The sequence below is a fragment of the Alexandromys fortis genome, unplaced genomic scaffold (genome assembly GCF_014885135.2).
Source record: "Alexandromys fortis isolate MF-2015 unplaced genomic scaffold, M_Fortis_MF-2015_v1.1 scaffold_262, whole genome shotgun sequence".
NCBI lineage: Eukaryota > Metazoa > Chordata > Mammalia > Rodentia > Cricetidae > Alexandromys > Alexandromys fortis.
Window position 1 is genome coordinate 602931 of NW_026068147.1, and position 18652 is coordinate 621582.

The 18652-nt window shown below is 50.8% G+C and overlaps 1 protein-coding gene and 1 non-coding gene across 4 annotated transcripts in view; one reads left to right on the top strand and one right to left on the bottom strand.

Moving 5' to 3' along the window:
- The window catches only part of Grik5 (glutamate ionotropic receptor kainate type subunit 5), a 64275-nt gene that overhangs the window by 13586 nt on the left and 32037 nt on the right, over positions 1–18652 (top strand). For all 3 annotated transcript variants that reach the window (XM_050127128.1, XM_050127129.1, XM_050127130.1), the window contains 4 exons: positions 351–503; positions 881–985; positions 1090–1197; positions 13078–13281. In XM_050127128.1, coding sequence (XP_049983085.1) covers positions 351–503; positions 881–985; positions 1090–1197; positions 13078–13281 — 570 coding nt within the window. The remainder of the gene's footprint in view (positions 1–350; positions 504–880; positions 986–1089; positions 1198–13077; positions 13282–18652) is intronic.
- Trnag-acc (transfer RNA glycine (anticodon ACC)) lies at positions 15294–15366 on the bottom strand. The gene has a single exon. It is a non-coding gene; the product is annotated as a tRNA-Gly (tRNA).

Below are 18652 nucleotides of genomic sequence, written 5' to 3' on the forward strand. Positions count from 1 at the left end.
CCTATAATCCGTGCATTTGGGAGCTAGAGACAGAGGGATCAGGAGTTCAAGACCAGCCTCAGCTGGATATCGAGTTCCAGGCCAGCCTGGGCTACATGATGTCCTGTCTTATAAAACCAGAACAACAAAACAACAGACTCTCAGAAATGACCTTCTCCAAACAGACGTGGCCGTGTACAGCACGAGACAGTACACTTTCCCCAGAAAGACACCGTAGTCCATCCCGCATCCCTTACCCCACCTAAGTTTCCCACACCCTCAAGGACGGGCATCTGAGGGTTGGGGTGACTCCATGGGGGCTTTTGGGGGCTGACACTTTCTTGCCCGGCCTTGCCTTCTCCTTCACTCAGCTGTCTGCCGCCCTGATGTTTGACGCTGTGCATGTGGTGGTAAGCGCTGTCCGAGAGCTGAACCGAAGCCAGGAGATTGGCGTCAAGCCACTGGCCTGTACTTCGGCCAACATTTGGCCCCATGGGACCAGCCTCATGAACTACCTACGCATGGTGAGCCAGAAGCAAGGGGGCATGGAGGAGGTGGGGAGCAGCAGCCGCCTCAGGCAGGGGCAATGACTGTGTCTATCCTGTCTACCCTCTGCCTTTTCCCATCCTGACTCTCCACTACCTGGGCCTCCTCCTCATTCCTGTGTCCTGTCTGTCCATGCCACCGTCCCTGTCGGGGTTATGTGCTCTTTGGGTCTTGCTCCTCTGCTTTTGTTCTCTTGCATATGTATCGTCCTCTTGTCCTCTTTCTGACCCTGCCCCTTCTGTTCCTTTTACCTGTCTCTGCGCCTTTCCCTGTGGCTGCCTCATCCCTGCCTGGTTTTTCCGCCTATTTCTGGGCCCCGCCTCCTCTCCCTCTGCCCCGTCTCCCGCCCTGCTAGGTAGAGTATGATGGGCTGACCGGGCGGGTTGAGTTCAACAGCAAAGGGCAGAGGACCAACTACACACTGCGCATCCTAGAGAAGTCCCGCCAGGGCCACCGTGAGGTGAGCAGCCCCAGGGTGACACTAGAGCCCTGCTGGGATGTGGCCCATAAAGCTTCCAAAAATATGAACAGCGTTCATACTGATGATGTCTCCTCTGTCCCCAGATAGGGGTGTGGTACTCGAACAGGACCCTGGCCATGAAAGCCACTACCCTGGACATCAACCTGTCACAGACTCTAGCCAACAAGACACTGGTGGTCACGACTATCCTGGTGAGTGACCCAAATGGGGCCAGGGAGAGCAGGTGGAGAGGCCCTAGTGCTGGATCTTCCCTGAACATCTTTGACGCCTGTCATAACCCCTCAGGATGGGGAGGAGTCCCTCGGGCAGCAAAGGGCAGTGTAGTGTAACTGGGGGTGTGTCCTGTGCAGTCCAGACTGTGACCAAGGTGTCAACACTCCAGCCACAGCCAGAGTAAAGGAGGACACAGAGGACACAGGCCCTGCAGTGGGAACCAGGTTCTCTGATAGGTTCTCTTTAATGGCCATCGTACCACACTTGCCAGTTGAATGTGTCGACAGACACCAGTTTGTTGAATGTCCACCTTGAAAATGTGGACACCTAGGGTCAGAGAGGTGAATTAACAGCAAGTGTGTAGCAGAGCCAGGACTGGAAGCCTCGTCTCTAAGGGTGGAGTCTGAGTCTGTCCTTTGAAACTCTAGTCCTTGACTCTGAGCACCAAGCGAGGAGCCCATCCAGTGTCATGGGGAATCCCAGTCCCTATTTCGACTAAGTCAAGACGTGGGCCTGGTGTGTCAACAGTTGCTCTTGAGGAACTGGGATCTGTCTCAGTTGGTAGAGTGCTTGCCTAGCATGCACAAAGCTTGGGTCTGATACTTTGCACCACAGGCCCTACACTCAGGAAGTGGAGACAGGAGGATCAGGAGTTCAAGGCCAGCCTGGGGTACATAAAGTCCTGTCTCCAAAAAACAAAACAAAACGAAGTAATCTATTGGGAGCCACTGTGCACTAGACCCTTCCTGGGCATCATTCCTGATCTCGCAGTTGCTCCTTGATGAAGCTGGGAAACAAAAGTAAGGAAAGTCCCCTGCAAGTCCCTGTCTGGGCAGAGCATCCGACTGCGCCCGGCCCTCTCCATTGCGTTCTGCTGCCTCCTGCCAGCATGTCATGGAGGGGGTTACACACGGGGCCTGGTGGGCAGGAGCAGCTGGGCCTGGGGGCTGGACAAGCCAGGTGGCTTCACTCTTTGCAGCAGCCAAGTCCATGGCCTCCAGCCTGCTTTGTCCCACACCCGGCAGCACTGAGCCGGGTAGCTAATCGCTGTGACATGAAGTTCAGAGACAGTTTCCAGAGGGTGTTAGGAGCCCTTATTAGCAGCCCGTTCCCCAGGGAGCTTCTGACCTAAAGTGGACCTCAAATACCCATGGAGAACAGCCAGCTAGCCAGTTGTAGAGGGACAGATGGCTTGCAGACGGAAGCCAGACACCTCCTAATGGCCCCTCTGAGGGGCCTTGAGGCCTGGTTGACGGGGGCCTGTTGGAACCTATGTGTGCATTCTGCTCCATCCCTGATATGTCCTGGAATTGAAAGCCGTGAGGCCTTGGTGGGGAGCAGAGTTAGAGGTCAGGGAGAGGATTTCAGAAGAGTCCCCAAGGCCAGAGAACCAATATTATTCTTGATTCCTGGACTCCATTCTTTTTCTTAATTCCTTAAATATTTGCTGTAGCTGCTGTGTTCCCATCCAGGCCCAAATTCTAGAGACACAGAAACGAGTGAACAGGTGCTCTTAAGGGGCACTGAGGGGGCGGTGGCACCAACACCAGGGCACTCATTCCACACCAGGTCATGGAGGGGCTCCCCGAGATAAAGACAGACATAGGCTGGAGGAAGGGCTCACAGGCGAAGCACAGGAGTGCGGAGACCATAGGGCAGCAGGCCATTTGGATGTTTGTCAGGTTAGACAAACACCCTCATTGTGTGCAGCTGGACACTCCCATTGGGACATCAACACTTTCTCATTTATTATTTTACTATACTTTATTGTTGGGACAGCGTCTCCCTATGTAGCCCTGGCTGCCCTGGAACTATGGAAACCAGGCTGACCTCGAATTTACAGAGAGTCACCTGCCTCTGCCTCCCAAGCGCTGCCACGCCCTGCCGAATGCCTGGAGCAGGATCCCTAGCGAATGTGGCTGGCAGCAGTCCTGTGGCTGAGCACACTGCTGAGCCCTCAGTTTTCAGAGCCCTGAGCTCAGCACCTTCACGGAAACCATTTTCAGATGAGAAGGGAGGGTTCAGGGACGTGCTGAAGATGGCCTAGCCAGTGGTGACAGAGCTGATATGAGGTGACAGAATCCGTGTGTTTGTACCTTTCCACACCTTCCTGTCCTCGGAGTTGTGCTGTGGACCTGACACTGCCATCCACACCCCATGTGACCTAAGCAGCACTCCCTTCTATGCTTCTGGTTCCTTTACAGAGGGAAAAAGGGCTGGAGAGATGGCTCAGGGGTTAAGAGCACTGACTGCCCTACCTAGGATCCCAGTTCAGTTCCCAGCATCCACCTGGTCGTTAACAACTGTCTGTAACTCCAGTTCCCGGGCCTCTGGTGCCCTCTTCTGGCCTCTGAAGGCATTGCTATGTGTAGTACACAGGCATGCAGGCAGCCGAGACACCCAAACACATAAAATAACATTAACTTTAAAGGTAAAGGGATAAACTAGTGTGGTGGTGCACATGCATAATCCCAGCACTCTGAAGGCAGAGGCAGGCAGATCTCTGGGTTCCAGGACAGCCGGGACTACATAGAGAGAGCCTGTCTCAATAATAACAAAACAACAAAAAGTAAGAGCATAAAGTGCTCCTAACAGTGATCAGGGATTGGGTTAGGTCGGGATCCCATAAACCACACCCCCGGAATCCATGCACGTGGATTTGTGTGCTGGCTCAGTAAAAAACAAACAGCTTTTCAGGAATGGTCTAGAACCTTCCCTACTTTATTTTAGTTTAGTTTAATTTTTTTTTTAAAACTTTCAGGAGGTCATCTGTCCCTAACTTGTCTCCTGCTGGGGATCAAACTCAAGGGTCCCTCACTGGAGGATTCTAGGCAGGGGCTCTACCACTGAGCCACACCCCAGCCCCTCACTGGGGGATTCTAGGGCAGAAGCTCTACCTCTGAAGCATGCCCCAACTTCAAGAGAGTTTTACAAAAGTGTAAAAGTGTAACTTGCACATACATACTCTTGTGACTTACACAAATTATAAATCTTGTATCTCTGAATTTTCACAAAGCAAACACACTTGCCTAACCGACTCCCTGTCCTGACACTCTCTCCTCCAGTCACTAGCCTCCCTCCTTTGTACACAGAAACGGTGTTAGACTGTGTGGTGTCACACCTGATGCCTTTTCCCTGGTGTCTTTGTAAGATCCACGTGGTTTTGTGGCGTTCAGTCTCATGACAGTTGACGTACCCGTCAAATGTAGGTGGGCACTGGTTCTTGTTGTTATGAGTCATTGCACCGAGAAGATTGTTTCGTGTAACTTTCCTGACCTTGCTTTGATGCTTCCATGGGTGTGTTCTGTGGAGTGGGGATGCTGTGTCATGCGTGTCTTGAGTTTTAGCAGAGGCCACAAGCCTTTGCCAAAATGGCTGCCCCGCTCGCCTTCTCCCCGCAGTGTGTGACTGAGCGGCCCATCATTCTCCATTTCCCCTGGTGACAGTACATAAAGGTGCCACCACCGACGACAACAGCATGGTGCCTTTGTTTGCCTTTGACCATCTTTGTGTGTCGATTGGCTGTCTGAAAAATCCTCTTCGGGGCTGTGTTTTGAGATATTGGAGCTTAAGAAGTGGGTGCACAACTGTAATCCTAGAATTGAGAGGTGGAAGCAGGATGATTTGAGTTCCAGGCCAGCCTGGGCCTCATAGTGAGACCCCATCTCCAAAAAAAAAAAACAAGGGCTGGGGATGTGGCTTAGTGGTAAAGCACCTGTCGTGTGTCTGGAATGCCCTGGGCTCAACCCCAGTATGCCCCCAAAGGGGGTCTGTATGACCTTTACGTTAATTTTGGGATTCAACTTTCTGGAGACGTGTCCTTTGCCTGAAACCATGCATCACGGACATCTCCCCTCCCTTTGTGAGTCACCTTGCCTATTTTCTAAAAAGTTTTCTTCTTTTTTTTTAAATTTTATGTGCATGGGTGTTGTGCCCGCTCACATGTATGTCTGTGTGAGGGTGTCAGATCCCCTGGAACTGGAGTTACAGTTATGAGCTGCCATGTGGCTGCTGGGAATTGAACCTGGGTCCTTTGGAAAAGCAGCCCATGCTCTTATCCCCTGAGCCATCTCTCCAGATCCTAAAATGATTTATTTATTATGCTTAAATTTATTTTATTTTTATGATCTTATGTGTGCCTTAGTTAGGTTTCTGCTGCTGTGGTAGAACACCTTGATCAAGAGCATCTTGGTGAAGAAAGGGTTTAATCTTACAGCTTGTACATCTTGCAGGGAAGTGAGACAGGAACGTGGACGCAGGGTCTGATGGAGGTCATGGAGGATTGATGTTCAGTGGCACGCACTCCATGGCATATTTAGTGTGTTTTCTTACAATGCCTGGGTCCTCCAGCCCAGGGATGGCACCACCCACAGTGAGCTGAGTCCTCCTACATCCACTGCTAATTAAGAAAATGCCCTCCAGGCTTGCCTACAGCCCAATTTTATGGAGACATTTTCTCCATTGAGACTCCCTCCTGTCAGATGACTCCGGCTGGTGTCAGTTGACGTAAGAACTAGCCAGCACAGTGCATATGGGTATTTTGCCCTCGTGTATGTCTGGTTCCTAAAGAGGCTAGAGCAGAGTGTCAGAGCCTCTGAGACCAGAGTTACAGGTGGTTGTGAGTTACCGTGCGGGGCTGAGAATCAGACTCTTGCCTGTGAAAGAGCAGCGCAGAGCGAGCAATTGCTCCAGTCCAACCTTTTTATTCTTAGTTGAACATTTTGATAAAAAGATCTCAAGCTGGGCCAGCAAGTAAAGCACTTGCCACACAAGCCTGATGACCCGAGTTCATACCCAGAGCCCACCTAATGGGGGCAGAGAAGGACCAACTCCACAGAGATGTCCTCTGACTTCCATGCGTGTGCATCATGTGCACACACATTTGACAGTAATTAATAATAAAAACATAAGGTTTGGAGCCAGGACTGTGACCCCAGCTACTCTGAAGAAAGGCAAGAGGATCATAAGTAGCCTGCAGTGGCTACAGAGGAAATTTTAAAGCCAACCCGAGCAACTTAGACCCTGTCTCAGAGTAAAGAGTAAAAGTGAGGTGCTGTAGATAGCTTACCATTAGAGGGTTTGCCTGGCACGTATGAGACATGAAACTATTTCTAGTGATTCCATTTATCCAACTTTGTGTCTGTATGTGTATCTCCTGTGTGTATTTCTGTATGTGTGTCTCTGTCTTTGTGTGTGTGTATGTTTGTATCTGTGTCTCTGTGTGTGTATTTCTGTCTGTCTGTCTCTGTGTTTTTGTGTGTGTGTATCTGTGTCTGTGTGTATCTCTGTATTTCTGTATGTATCTCTGTGTGTCTGTCTGTGTCTGTCTTTGTGTGTGTCTGTGTTTGTATCTGTGTCTCTCTGTGTTTCTGTCTGTGTCTGTCTCTGTGTTTTTGTGTGTGTGTATCTGTGTCTGTGTGTATCTCTGTATTTCTGTATGTATCTCTGTGTGTCTGTCTGTGTCTGTCTTTGTGTGTGTCTGTGTTTGTATCTGTGTCTCTCTGTGTTTCTGTCTGTGTCTGTCTCTGTGTTTTTGTGTGTGTGTGTGTGTGTATATGTCTGTATGTCTGTCTTTCTCTATGTGTGTGCACTCATGTGTGTACAACTTGCTAGAATTGGTTCTCTTCTTCCACCAAGTGGGTCGCAGGGATGGAATGCAAGTCTTTAGGCTTGGTGGTAAGTGCCTTTTACCCCTGAACCATCTCACTGGCCCCCTTGAACCAGTTTTAATGTTTCCATGTGTGGAGCTTAGGGATAACTTTTTGAGAACTGGTTCTCTCCACTCATCTTGTTTTGAGGCAGAATCTCTCCTGTTTTTGTTGCTGTTCTATGTAGGCTAGCCTGTGAGCTTGTGGTCAGGTGAGCCTCTGATCCACCCACTACCCCAATCCACCCCTGCCGTAGGGTGGAATCTCAGATTCCAAATTTCAGCCATCACGTCTGGCTCTTTGTGTTATTATTGTTTGTTTTTTTGAAACAGAATTTCTTTGTGTAACAGCTCTGGCTGTCCTAGAACTTGCTCTGTAGACCAGGCTAGTTTTGAACTCATAGAGAAGCACCTGCATCTCCCTCCTGAGTGCTGGGATTAAAGATACACACGATCACACACACAGCCACATCTGGCTTTTTAAGTGGGTTCTGGGGATCAAACTCAGGCCATCACAGTTTTGGTGCTTTTGCCCTCTAAGCCATCTCGCCAGCCCCTCTATCTTGTTTTATTTTCATTTCACTGCGGGGGGCAGGGGCATATATGTAATGTGTCTTTGCTCATAAGGGTTTCACAGTGCTGTTCCAGAGGTCAGAGGAAAACGTGCGAATTGGTTCTCTCCTGCCCGGCTTGCTCTCACTCGTCCTCTCCCCCATTTCTCTCTCTCCAGTCTGGAGCTTGCTGTTTTGCTAGATTGGTCCCAGAGGGTTCACCCTGTCCCCTGGTCTGTAGGTCTCCACCTCCTCCTTGCACTGGGCTTACAATTGTCCCTGCCACCTCTGGGTTACCTGGATGTTTGCTAAGGATCCTACACTTGTACGGTTTTGCAGTTTTGCCCGCTGGAGCAACCACCCACCCGATGGTTGGATGTTCCCCTTTACCATGGCTCCACCCACTTTAACCCTTTGCAGTCTACACACTTTCAGGAACGTCACTTTAGTTTTTAAGGTCCTCCTCAGTCCTGTTAGTGGTGCACACCTGCAGTCCCAGAACTTGGTGGAAGGAATTGAGGACACAGTGTGAGATCTTACCTTAAACAAAACAAAAAATTCATGGTACAGAGGATAGCTCAAACCAAGGGGAAAAAGAGGATTTTCTTAAAGAGCAATAAGGACATTGTGTGTATGTGTGTGTGTATGGGGGGGGGATCACACCTTTAATCTCCGCCTTCAGGAGGCAAAGGCACGTGAATCTCAGTGAATCTGAGGCCAACCCGGTCTATATACAGCGAGTTCCAGCCAACCAGGATTACCTAGTGAGAACCTGTCTCAAAAGAAACAAACAAAAACCCCCAAGAGTTAATAAGGACAAAATTAGCCTCCATCCCTCCCTGGCTCCTCATTTTTCTCTCTTCCAGAAATGTCTCTATGTACAAGCACATCCCAGCTCCTTCTTTCACAGAGAATAGCATATCGTACAGATTGTTCTGTAGCTGGTGGGTTTTCCCTCTTAATATATCCTAGAGACCTTGCTATTTTTGTAGTTGCCTAGGATCCTTTTATGACACTGATGATCTCTCTAACATGTTCCCACCCCAAGGCCTGCTGCAATGATTGTTCTTGGACTCGTATTTCTGTACATAGATGTTCATCCATTTGCGAGACAGCTTCTTAGAGCTGGCTCCAAAGCATCCTTAGCTTGTCCCCAGCTTTGGGGTTCTCAAATAGTGTCTTGAAAGAAGTCTGATAATCTTGACTAAGAGCCTCTTGTAAGAACCACTGGAGGGCCAGGCCTTTAATCCCAACCTTCGGGAGGCAGAGGCAGGCAGATCTCTGTGAGTTCGGGGCCAGCCTGGTCTACAAGAGCTAGTTTCAGGACAGGCTCCAACGCTACAGAGAAACCCTGTCTTGACAAACAAACAGACAACCAAAGAACCACTGGGAGGATCAAAGGTTCCTTCAAGGCCAGCCTGGGCAACTTAGTGAGACTCTGTCTCAAACAAAGAGCACTGGGAGCTCTTGCTCAGTGGGAACCCGGGTAGAAAAAAAGGGTGGGGGGAGGTGTGTGGGAAGAAAGGGAGCTTCGACCCTTTAGTTGAGTGTCAGGACTGTAAGTAAAAGTCCTGTTAGCCTGAGCCCTATGCTAGGCTTCCTTCTCCATCATCTCTGTAGCCGCAGGCTGCTGCAGACAGACCCTGAGCCCAGGTCCCTCAGTCTTTGACTGGGAGATTGGCTTTAGGAGCGTGACTTTGGTGTGTGCAGCCTGGATCGGTCTCGGCCCTATATTCTCTCCTTCCCTTTGCTGTTCTTTGCCTGGTGGCCTTGGCCTGGACACCTTACCCCTAACCTGCGCCCTCCTCTGTGTTCTGACCAGGAGTCGCAGCACAGGCTTTTGTCTCTTGTTATCCAGCTCCTCCGTTCTGTCTGGCTTCTCCCACGCCCACTGCCCTACTCCGTCCACTTGAGCTCAGTCTGGCCTAGCACTTAAAGAGTCCTTTGGAGTCACACTGACTTACGACTTTGCTCCTCTGGCCTTCCGTGTCCTCAGCTGTAAGACAGAGGTAATAATACCGCTGCCCTCCCACGCTGACAGAGCTGTCACATAGCAAGCCCACGAGAAATGCTAGCAGCCGCCGCTATTATTAGTGTTATCTCACATTCCCATCCCCGCTTCCACAATTTTGGATTTGGAGAAGCTGCTTGGGCGGGAGAAAAGCTCCAGCTCCCTCTCTCTTGTGTGTCCCTCAGCTTTGGTTGGTCAGAGAATACAAGGGCCTGTGGTGTAACCTGGTCTTGTGGGAAGAATGGCTGTCTATGGTCTTTCGAAAACTCCCCCCAAACTCAGAGACTAAAGCTGTTAGAGATTCTGTGTGTTGCTTGGTGGCTCTCATCTTGTTTCCTGGGGACTCACTGGCTACATACGTCCAGTAGCTAAGAAGTATAGAAAGCCCAGAATGTCCATGGGTGCTCCTTTTGGCTTCCAGGCCCTAGTTCACCTGTCCTCCTCCGGACTAGCCTGGGCTTAGAAGTCTCAGATCTGCTCTGAAGGCCGAGGCTCCAGAATTCGGCTGACTTGATTTCTACCTCATCCTGTCAAGACAAGTCACAAAGCCAGCTACCACAAGCGGTGGGGGAGTGACCTATGCCTGCTGTTGGAAGAGGCAGCAGGGTAGAATAGCCGATTCTGCCACCTGCCCTCTCTGAATTCCAGTACATGTGCACAAAAAAGAAGCAGAGGCTTTCATTCCAGTTATTTGGGAGACTGAGGTAGAAGAATCACGGCTTCTCTGGTCTTCAGTATGACTTCAAGATCTGCCTGGGCAAGTGAGCAAGGCCCTGTTTTAAGTTGGAAACTTAAAAAGAGGGTTGACTATAGCTCATCAGTAGAGCCCCTGCCTAGAATCCCCCAGAGAGGGGCTAGGGTGTGGCTCAGTGGTGGAGCCCCTACCTAGAATCCCCCAGTGAAGGGCTGGGGTGTGTCTCAGGGATAGAGCCCCTGCCTAGAATCCCCCAGTGAGGAGTTGAGGTGTGACTCAGTGGTAGAGCCCCTTCCTAGAATCTCCCAGTGAGGAGTTGAGGTGTGACTCAGTGGTAGAGCCCCTTCCTAGAATCTCCCAGTGAGGAGTTGAGGAGTTGAGGTGTGACTCAGTGGTAGAGTGCCTGCTTAGCATGCCAAGGCCCTAGATTCAATCCCCAGCTTTGCGGAAAAAAAAAAAATTAACAATACTCACTTTGTTATAGACTTCTGTGAAGATTTAAAGCCAAATAATCTGGGGCCAGTGAGAGGGATCAGAAGCCAAAGGCGCTTGCTGAAAAGCCCAAGAACCCAAGTTTGATCCCTGGAACCCATATGAAGGTGGAAGGAGAGAACAAACTCCACAGAGTTGTCCTCTGACCTATACATGTGTGCTATGCATGCATGCCTTTCTCCATTGTGTACACACACACATCCTTTAACTCACGGAGATCTGCTTGCCTCTGCCTCCTCCCCAGTGACGGGATTAGAGGTGTGTGCCACTACTGCCTGGCTAATGATAAATAATTTTTTCAAGTCAAGTAATCTAAAGATTACACACAGGACAGGGAAGGAGGGAGGGGTCTATCTCATGGTAAACATCGTAAATATTATTACCAAAGAGTTCTCTCCTGGGTATTTCCTGAGTCCTAAATTCTTTTGTGTAAAGGGACACTGTCCTGCCTCTCATTTAGACTATCACTGCCTAGGTAAGTTACATTTTTATTGCAGTGGCCTCCAGATGCCCTTGCTCTGCTGGTACCCTGGAAGGCTCTCTGCCTCCTTGTTTCTTTGTAATGCTGAGATCAGTAAAGTCTACTTGTGACCCTCAAAAGTAGCCTTCAGTGTAACCACTGAAGGTGACACATACGCCTATAACCCTAGAATTCAGAAAACTGAGACAGGAGAATTGTGAGTTTGAGGGCATCGTCTTCAATCCCAGTTCAGGTGACAGGCAGGAGGATCTCTGTGGGTTTGGGGGCTAGCCTGGTCTACATACAGAGACCTTGTCTCTAAAACAAAACCAAGAACACTGTCTATTCTTTCAGAAACCTGAGTTTGGTTGCCAGCACCCACGTGGTATCTTACAGTCGTCCATAACTTCAGTTCTAGGGGATCCAATGCCCTCTTCTGACTTTTTTGGGCTCCAGGCAAGTACATGGTACACAGATGTACAGGCAGGCAAAACACCCATATGCATAAAATTTTTAAAATCTCAAAACAACACCTACAAAAGACCATCCACACAGCAAAAAGCCGGAGATTGCAAACTGGCAGGTGTGTTCATGTGGCCTAAAAAAAAAGGTATTAGAATTTGAATGAGTCGCTGACATTCATAATCAGGGGATTTTACAGAACAATCCAGGCTTCCAAATTCTCTTGCAGTTTTACCATCTGGCGTGTCATGCCTGCCTGCCTCATGGCAGCCCGGGCTAGAGCGAAATCCTGGTGAGGGATACTCTCGTGGGCCACATTGGTGGCTCGTAAAGTTGGTTTAGCGAGTCACTGCTGGCTGTGCGGTGGGGGTGGGGGATGAAGAACTCGAAATTTAAATTACCCATGTATGCGGCAACAGAGAGCAATGCTGTCTGGTGGAAGCGGACAGGGTCGTGTGTGTACTTGTCCGTGTAAAATGGATGAGTTGAGTAAGATGTGTCGGAAGAGAATCTTGAAAGCTCCATTCTAATTTGATGCCAGCCCATTCTGAGTCCCTCCAGCGTCCCCCCTTTCTCGTAGGCGTTTTGGTTGGAGTCTCATAAGGGGCTGCAGAGCCCAGAGATGCATCCCCAAGCCCCTCGGCTTTCAGGCCCACTCTCCACTCACAGCATGTATTTTATTCTATTTTGTTTGGGTTTTTGAGACAGGGTTTCTCTGTGCGACTTTGGAGCCTGTCCTATAACTCACTCTGTAGACCAGGATGGTTTCGAACTCAGAGATCCGCCTGCCTCTGCATCCTGAGTGCTGGGGTTAAGGGTGTGCATCACCACCGCCCGGCCACTCATAGAGTTTCCAAATGAAGGATATGTGCCTTAGCCAGGTATGGTCGCACACACTTGGGCAGAAGCAGGAGGATCAGAAGTTCAAGGCTGCTCTTATCTATACATTGGGTTTAGAGATAGCCTGGACGATGTGAGAGGAAGTCTCAAAAAACCAGCACACAGGGCTTGGGAGACAGCTCAGCCTGGCTCATCCTAATGCCTGGGAGGCAGAGTCAGGCAGATCCCGGGGGCTTGCAAGCTACTCTGCCCACCTTACTCTACCTATTCTGGGCCAAGCGTAGACACTGTCTCAATAAAACAAACAAACAAACAAACAAACAAACAAAAAAGGCAGATGGGAAGGCTGGAGAGGTGACTCCGCAGTTCCCAGCACTACATGGTAGCTCTCAGCCATCTGAGTTCCAAGGCATCCGATACTCTCTCGCCTTTGCTGGCAGCAGGCATGTACATGGTACACAGACACACATGCAGGCCAAAATCATACATACAAAATAAAATTAAAAAAAGAAAGATCAAAGCTCCTGAGGAGTGACACCTGGGTTGTCCTCCAGCCTCCCCACATGCGACCACACAACAAACAAAAAGCGGACAAGCATGCAGTGGTTCTGTCATCCACAGCTCTGGTCCTGGGCCCCAGGATCCCTGACTCAGCCCCCAAGTTCTCAGTCTCTGACCTCTGCTCTCTCTTGCCCACCCAGGAGAACCCGTATGTCATGCGCAGGCCTAACTTCCAGGCCTTGTCTGGGAACGAGCGCTTCGAGGGCTTCTGCGTGGACATGCTTCGGGAGCTGGCGGAGCTACTGCGCTTCCGGTATCGCCTGCGGTTGGTAGAGGATGGACTGTACGGGGCACCTGAGCCAAATGGCTCCTGGACAGGCATGGTTGGCGAGCTCATCAACCGGGTATGGCTGGCGGGGGGCTGGGAAAGGAGGAAGGGCAGGTGGGGCCAGATCAGCACAAAGCAAGAGAAACAGGCGAAAGGTTGATGGTGTGCTAAGTTACCTTTGCCCTGAGTGCCTCGGGGCCAGGTAGAAAAAGCACAGCATTGTGTCAGTCACCTCCTGTGTTTTTGCCAGATGCTCCTCTTATGTTCAGAGGTTTGATGAGTGAATGACTGTGACATGGAGTAGGAATCAGGTAGCCTGAAGTCATCAAGGGGTGCGTCCTCTAGGAGGCAAGACCAAGAGCGAGGACTGCTCTCTGCCCGGTTCCATTGGGAAGGCCTGGCTCACTTCAGGCCCCAAGAGTTGTCTTCTGGGGCTGAACGTGTGGCTCAGTTGGTAGAGGGCATGTATAGCATGCTGGAGACCCCAGACTCGATCCATGTAAACCAGGCGTGGTGGTGCAGGCCAGAAATCCTGGCACTGGAGAGGTGGAGGCAGGAGGATTCAAGGTCATTCTACATTCCGTTGCAAGTTTGAGGCCAGCTGGGGTTATGTCACCTGAGATCTTGTTGCAGAACCAACTAAACAAAAATCCAGAGCTGTCCGTCGGCTCAACCTTTCCTCGGTAGGTGTGTGTGGAACACCAGCTCTGTGTCCTGCTCTGTGTTGGATTCAGTGAGCAGACACTTTGCTCCCAAGAACTTAGAGTCTCGTTAGGGTCCAGGAGCAAGTTACCACCGTGGTTTCTGATTTAGAAAATTCATAGGAGAGACCCAGAGCAGACCCCTGACTCTAACTCTGCACTCGGGGCTTTTCCTGAAAAGATGCTGCTGCCTGAAGTGATGGACCGGCGGGGCAGGGGGTGGGGGCATCAACAGGAAATCAGGTCTTGAGACACACACCTGTTCCCTGATCACAGGGCAGGCTGTGGGGAAAGATCAGAGGTTTAAGCTAGCCCAGGCTGCAGGGCGAGACTCTCACGGTGGCATACACGGGTCCAAGGCAGGAGGATTACCAACACCAATCTCGTGGTGATTTCCAGACCAGCCAAGGCTACATAATAAGACCCTGTCTCAAAAAAAACCAACCAATCTCCCTCAAAGAAAAAGAAAGGATGGGGCTGGAGAGATGATTCAGCAGGTAAGAACACTGGCTACTCTTCCAGAGGACCTGGGTTCAGTTCCCAGCACCCACATGGTAGCTCACAACTGTCTGTAACTCCACTTCTAAGGGATCTGATGCCCTCACACAGGCACACATGCAGCCAAAATACCAATGCATATAAAGTAAATAAATCTTTGAACAAATGAAAGGCGTGAAAAAGTTGGGAGGTGAGGAAGTGCTGAGGAGCAGAGGGAACATGGTTTGTAGAGGGGGAGCCCTCTGAGTGAGCCAGCTGGGCCTGCCTGTGCGTGGGAAGTGCTTCATGAAGGTAAGGAGGGAGAAGAGGCAGGAGTGAGAGGTGGGAGGCAAGGGCACAGTGGAGAGAATATTCTGGAGTCTGACCAACCTGGACTGGAGTCCTTAGATGGATCTTTTCCCAACTCCAAACTCCATTTTCCCCTTTCCTAAGATGGGGGTAATACCCGCCAGGCCTGTAGTGAGGATCCCAGGCCTCATGCAAACTCGTCGCATGCTGCCTGTCGGACAGCGGGACTGTGGAGTTTTCTCTCCCCATTTTATGTGTGTGTGTGTTCAGTGGATGTGTGTTTCTAGATGTGTGTGCACATGTGTGTATGCATGCAGAAGCCTCAGTAGCTCAAGCTGATCTTTTTTATTTTATTTTACTTTTTTCTGAGACAGGTTCTCTGTGTAGCCCTGACTATCCTGGAACTCTGTAGACCAGGCTGGCCTTAAACCCACAGACTTGCCTGCCTCTGCCTCTCAAATGCTGGGTTAAAGGCGTGCGCCACTACACCCCACTTCAGGCTGCCCTTTAATTCAGTTTGTAGCTGACGATAACCCTGATCATTTGCCTCCGCCTCCCAAGTGCCAGCATTCTCTGACATTTGCCACTATGCCCAGTTTATGGGAGATGCTGGGGATTGAACCCAGGACTTCATACATGGTAGGCAAACACTCTACCAACTGAGCCACATCCCTGACTCCTCATAGGTTTTATTTCTTTATTCCAGAGAAAACCAGGTGGGCGAATGGAGAGAGGAAAGGCTATGCAAAAGAGGCTTGTGGTTCGCCACACAGGAGCTGGTGGGCAGAGCAGGGAAGGGCAGTGAGGTCAGCCTTGACATTGGACTCGGCTAGGTTCACCCTCCTGTCTCTCCCGAGAGAGAGAACTCACTACTTTGGAGCCCCTGAATGTCATCCAGATTGACACAAGCAGGGTGTTTTGTTAGACAAGGACATTTATCCCTCGGGGCATTGATTTTCTAAAGTTATTTGAACAGCAGAACCTTTCCTCCCATTGAAAGTGTCTTCAGAAGCCCAGACAAAAGCAGAGCTGCTCTGGGGAGGAAGAGGTGGGGGCCAGAGTCCTGGCTCCTTGGTCTCCCCGCTCCAGCCTGCAGGCGAGCCCCAAGGCACGGTCCCCTGAAACTGCCGGCTGGTTTGAAGTCTTCTGCCCCCAGAGTGGGTGCTAAGACCTGAGTCCCAGAAAAGGGGGCCTGAGCAGAGGGGAGAAGGTCCAAAGCCAATGTTCCTGTACCCACCCCAGGGTCAGACCTGCCCAGGACCAGTATCCACAGCCTGCGACTCTTTTTGAGAAAAGATGGTGTGTGTATGTGTGCAAGCACCTGTGTTTGTGTGGGGGCCAGAAATCGTCTCGTAGGAGTTGGTTGTCTCTTTCCACTATGCGGGCTCTGGGCTCTTAGGCTTTACCCACTGAGAGCCAGGAACAGGAGCAGCTCCTCTAGCTGGCCACAATACACCAGAAGCCAGCAGTCCCCTAAGGTCTGTCTGACCTCAGGCAGACCTTCCCTCACCTTGGTGGCTCTGGCCTCACCAGATGAACACAAGGATTTAGTGTCCGGGACCACTGTACCTGATTACGGCACAGCCAGACCCTTTCAGATCTTGCTTCTCCTGTGTACTGCCCGGGTGACCTTTGACGGGTTACCTTCATATAAAATTGGAGAATGGTTCCCAGCCCCGTAGCATGACTGTGAGCAACAAACGGATAATCTGTAGAAAAGACTTGGGGCAAGGCTGGTAGGCAGAGGTGCCACCTGCCTGTGACCTGTTCTGTTATTGTCCTTACTTCTGTCAGCACGGTCAGTTCGTGCATACAGTCACCCATTTGCCATCCAGCTGGTATTATTAAGCACCTACTGTGTACCAGGCTCTCTGCTTCGCCTTGGAATAGCCGTGCCAGTCCTGGCCTTGTCCTTAGTGGGCAGGTCAAAGAGTGTGAACCACTGCAGATCAAGCTGGTTCAAGTGTGAAAGAGGATAGGCCAACCTGAGGGCCAAAATAAATATTGCAGAGGGTGTGGTGGACCAGGGGTTGGTGTGCAGTAGACACTAGGGGAGGAAGGGCTTGGTGAGCGCAGACCCGTTGACTCCTAGGAAGAAAGTGCCGGGGAGGAGAATGCTGTAGCATCTCCCTGTGTCTGCTGGGGCAGCTGTGGACATTACAGAGAGAACAGTGGAGAAGAGGCTGGGAGCACACAGAGGCTGAGACTGGGTCCTGCTGAGTTTGTGCCACCTACTGTGGCGTGGCCAGGCTTGCAGAACCACGTGGGAGTCTATTCCACATCACCCAGCAGCAGTAGCTGCCCCTGCCTGACTTCACACATGTGCGGGCAGCATTCCAGTCGCTGCTTAACTCCAGAGCAGCACTGCCCTCTGCCAGCTAGAGGCCTGGGGCTCCGCAGCGTGGAGTGCGTCTCCGTTCCCAGGGCTGCAGCTGGGTCTGTCTGTCCCTAAAGCTACACCCTTTGCAGACCTCCCAGCAGATTAGTTGGGAAGACCGGAGCAACCAGATCAGCGTTTGCTGTGGCCGATGAAATGTTCCTTCAGGACTTTGTCCAGGCTTCCCATCCCCATAGCCTCACAATGAGGGAAGGATTAGTGTTTGCCTCAGAAGCAGAGAGGCCACGGGGTTAGTGACTGGGTGAACTGGTCCCAAGCTGGAGAATGACTTCCAGACGGAAGGCAGCCCAATGCACTGGCACCTCCAGCCTGCATCCAGGGATCCTCAGAATCTGGTCCATTTATCACACCCTGTGGCCATTGCTGGGGACTGTCGTTCCTTCCTGTGCTTGGAATACAGGCTCTGACCCTCTTTTCTTCCTTAAAGATTTGTTTTGTTTTATATATATGAATATTTACCAGCATGTATAGTGCCCATGGAGGTCCGAAAAAAGCATGAGATGTCTCCAGTACTGGAGTTTCAGATGGTTGTAAGCTGCCATGTGGGTGCTGGAAACCAAATCTGGGTCCTCTGCAAGGACCTTTTATTTCCCTCCCTAACTTCCTCCCTTCCTCCTTCCTTAACAAAATCTCCTGTATCCCAGGTTGGCCTGGAACTCCCCTAGCTATTCCCTTGGGGAGTCAAACCCAGGAGCTCACGCATGCTAGACAAGCTCTCTGCCAACTGAATGGCATCCCTAGCCCCAGCCCTGCCCTCTTACTAATCTCCTCACCAGCTGCCTCACCTTGGGTCATTCCACACCAGTTTGTTCAGTCTCTCCAGTGCAGGTCTGACCTTCAGCCAAAGCCACAGGGCTTCAAGATAAGGCTTTCCTGGCGCTGAGAGGTAGACAGACGTCCTAGACCAGCCTCGGGAGGCAGAGGGCTTAGAATGAGGGAGCTAGGAACTAAGCTCAGTTTCTAGTGCCTAGCTCAGTTCTTAGCTTAGTTCCTATACAGTTGTGCATGCTCCTCAACCCAAGGGAAGTTCTAGAGCTGGGCTGGGTGAGGACATCTGCCCTGCAGCCTGCCTCGAGGCCTTTGTACTCCTGACCCGAAAGACGAGTCTTCGGCTGTGATCTGCCCTTAGGGAACATCAAGACCTTGGTCAAGAAGACCTCTTCCATTGGTAGAACTGTGTGTTCCTAGCACCCAGGGCAGCTTGGGCATCCAGTTCCTTGATCTAGGGTCCACTGGCATCCATGACAGTGACACAGTGGTTAGCAGCTGATTGGTAAGCTCCAGGCTTGGGGGGGGGTCCTGCAGAATTCCTGGCAAGCCACCACATCTCGCTGAGCCTCAGTTTCCCCTTTGAAAATAGTACAGAATATTTTCCTCTCACAGAACTTTGGATTAAATTGGAACATTTTTAAGGGGACCATAGCATGTCAGTGCTCACTGCTGACGTCATGGTCAGTGGGGTATGTGACAAAAGGTGTTAGAACATTGGCTGTGGAGTCAGATAGCCCTGGTCTGAACTGGACCTGCAGACAGGCAGCCACCCATCTGAGTCTTGGTGTACC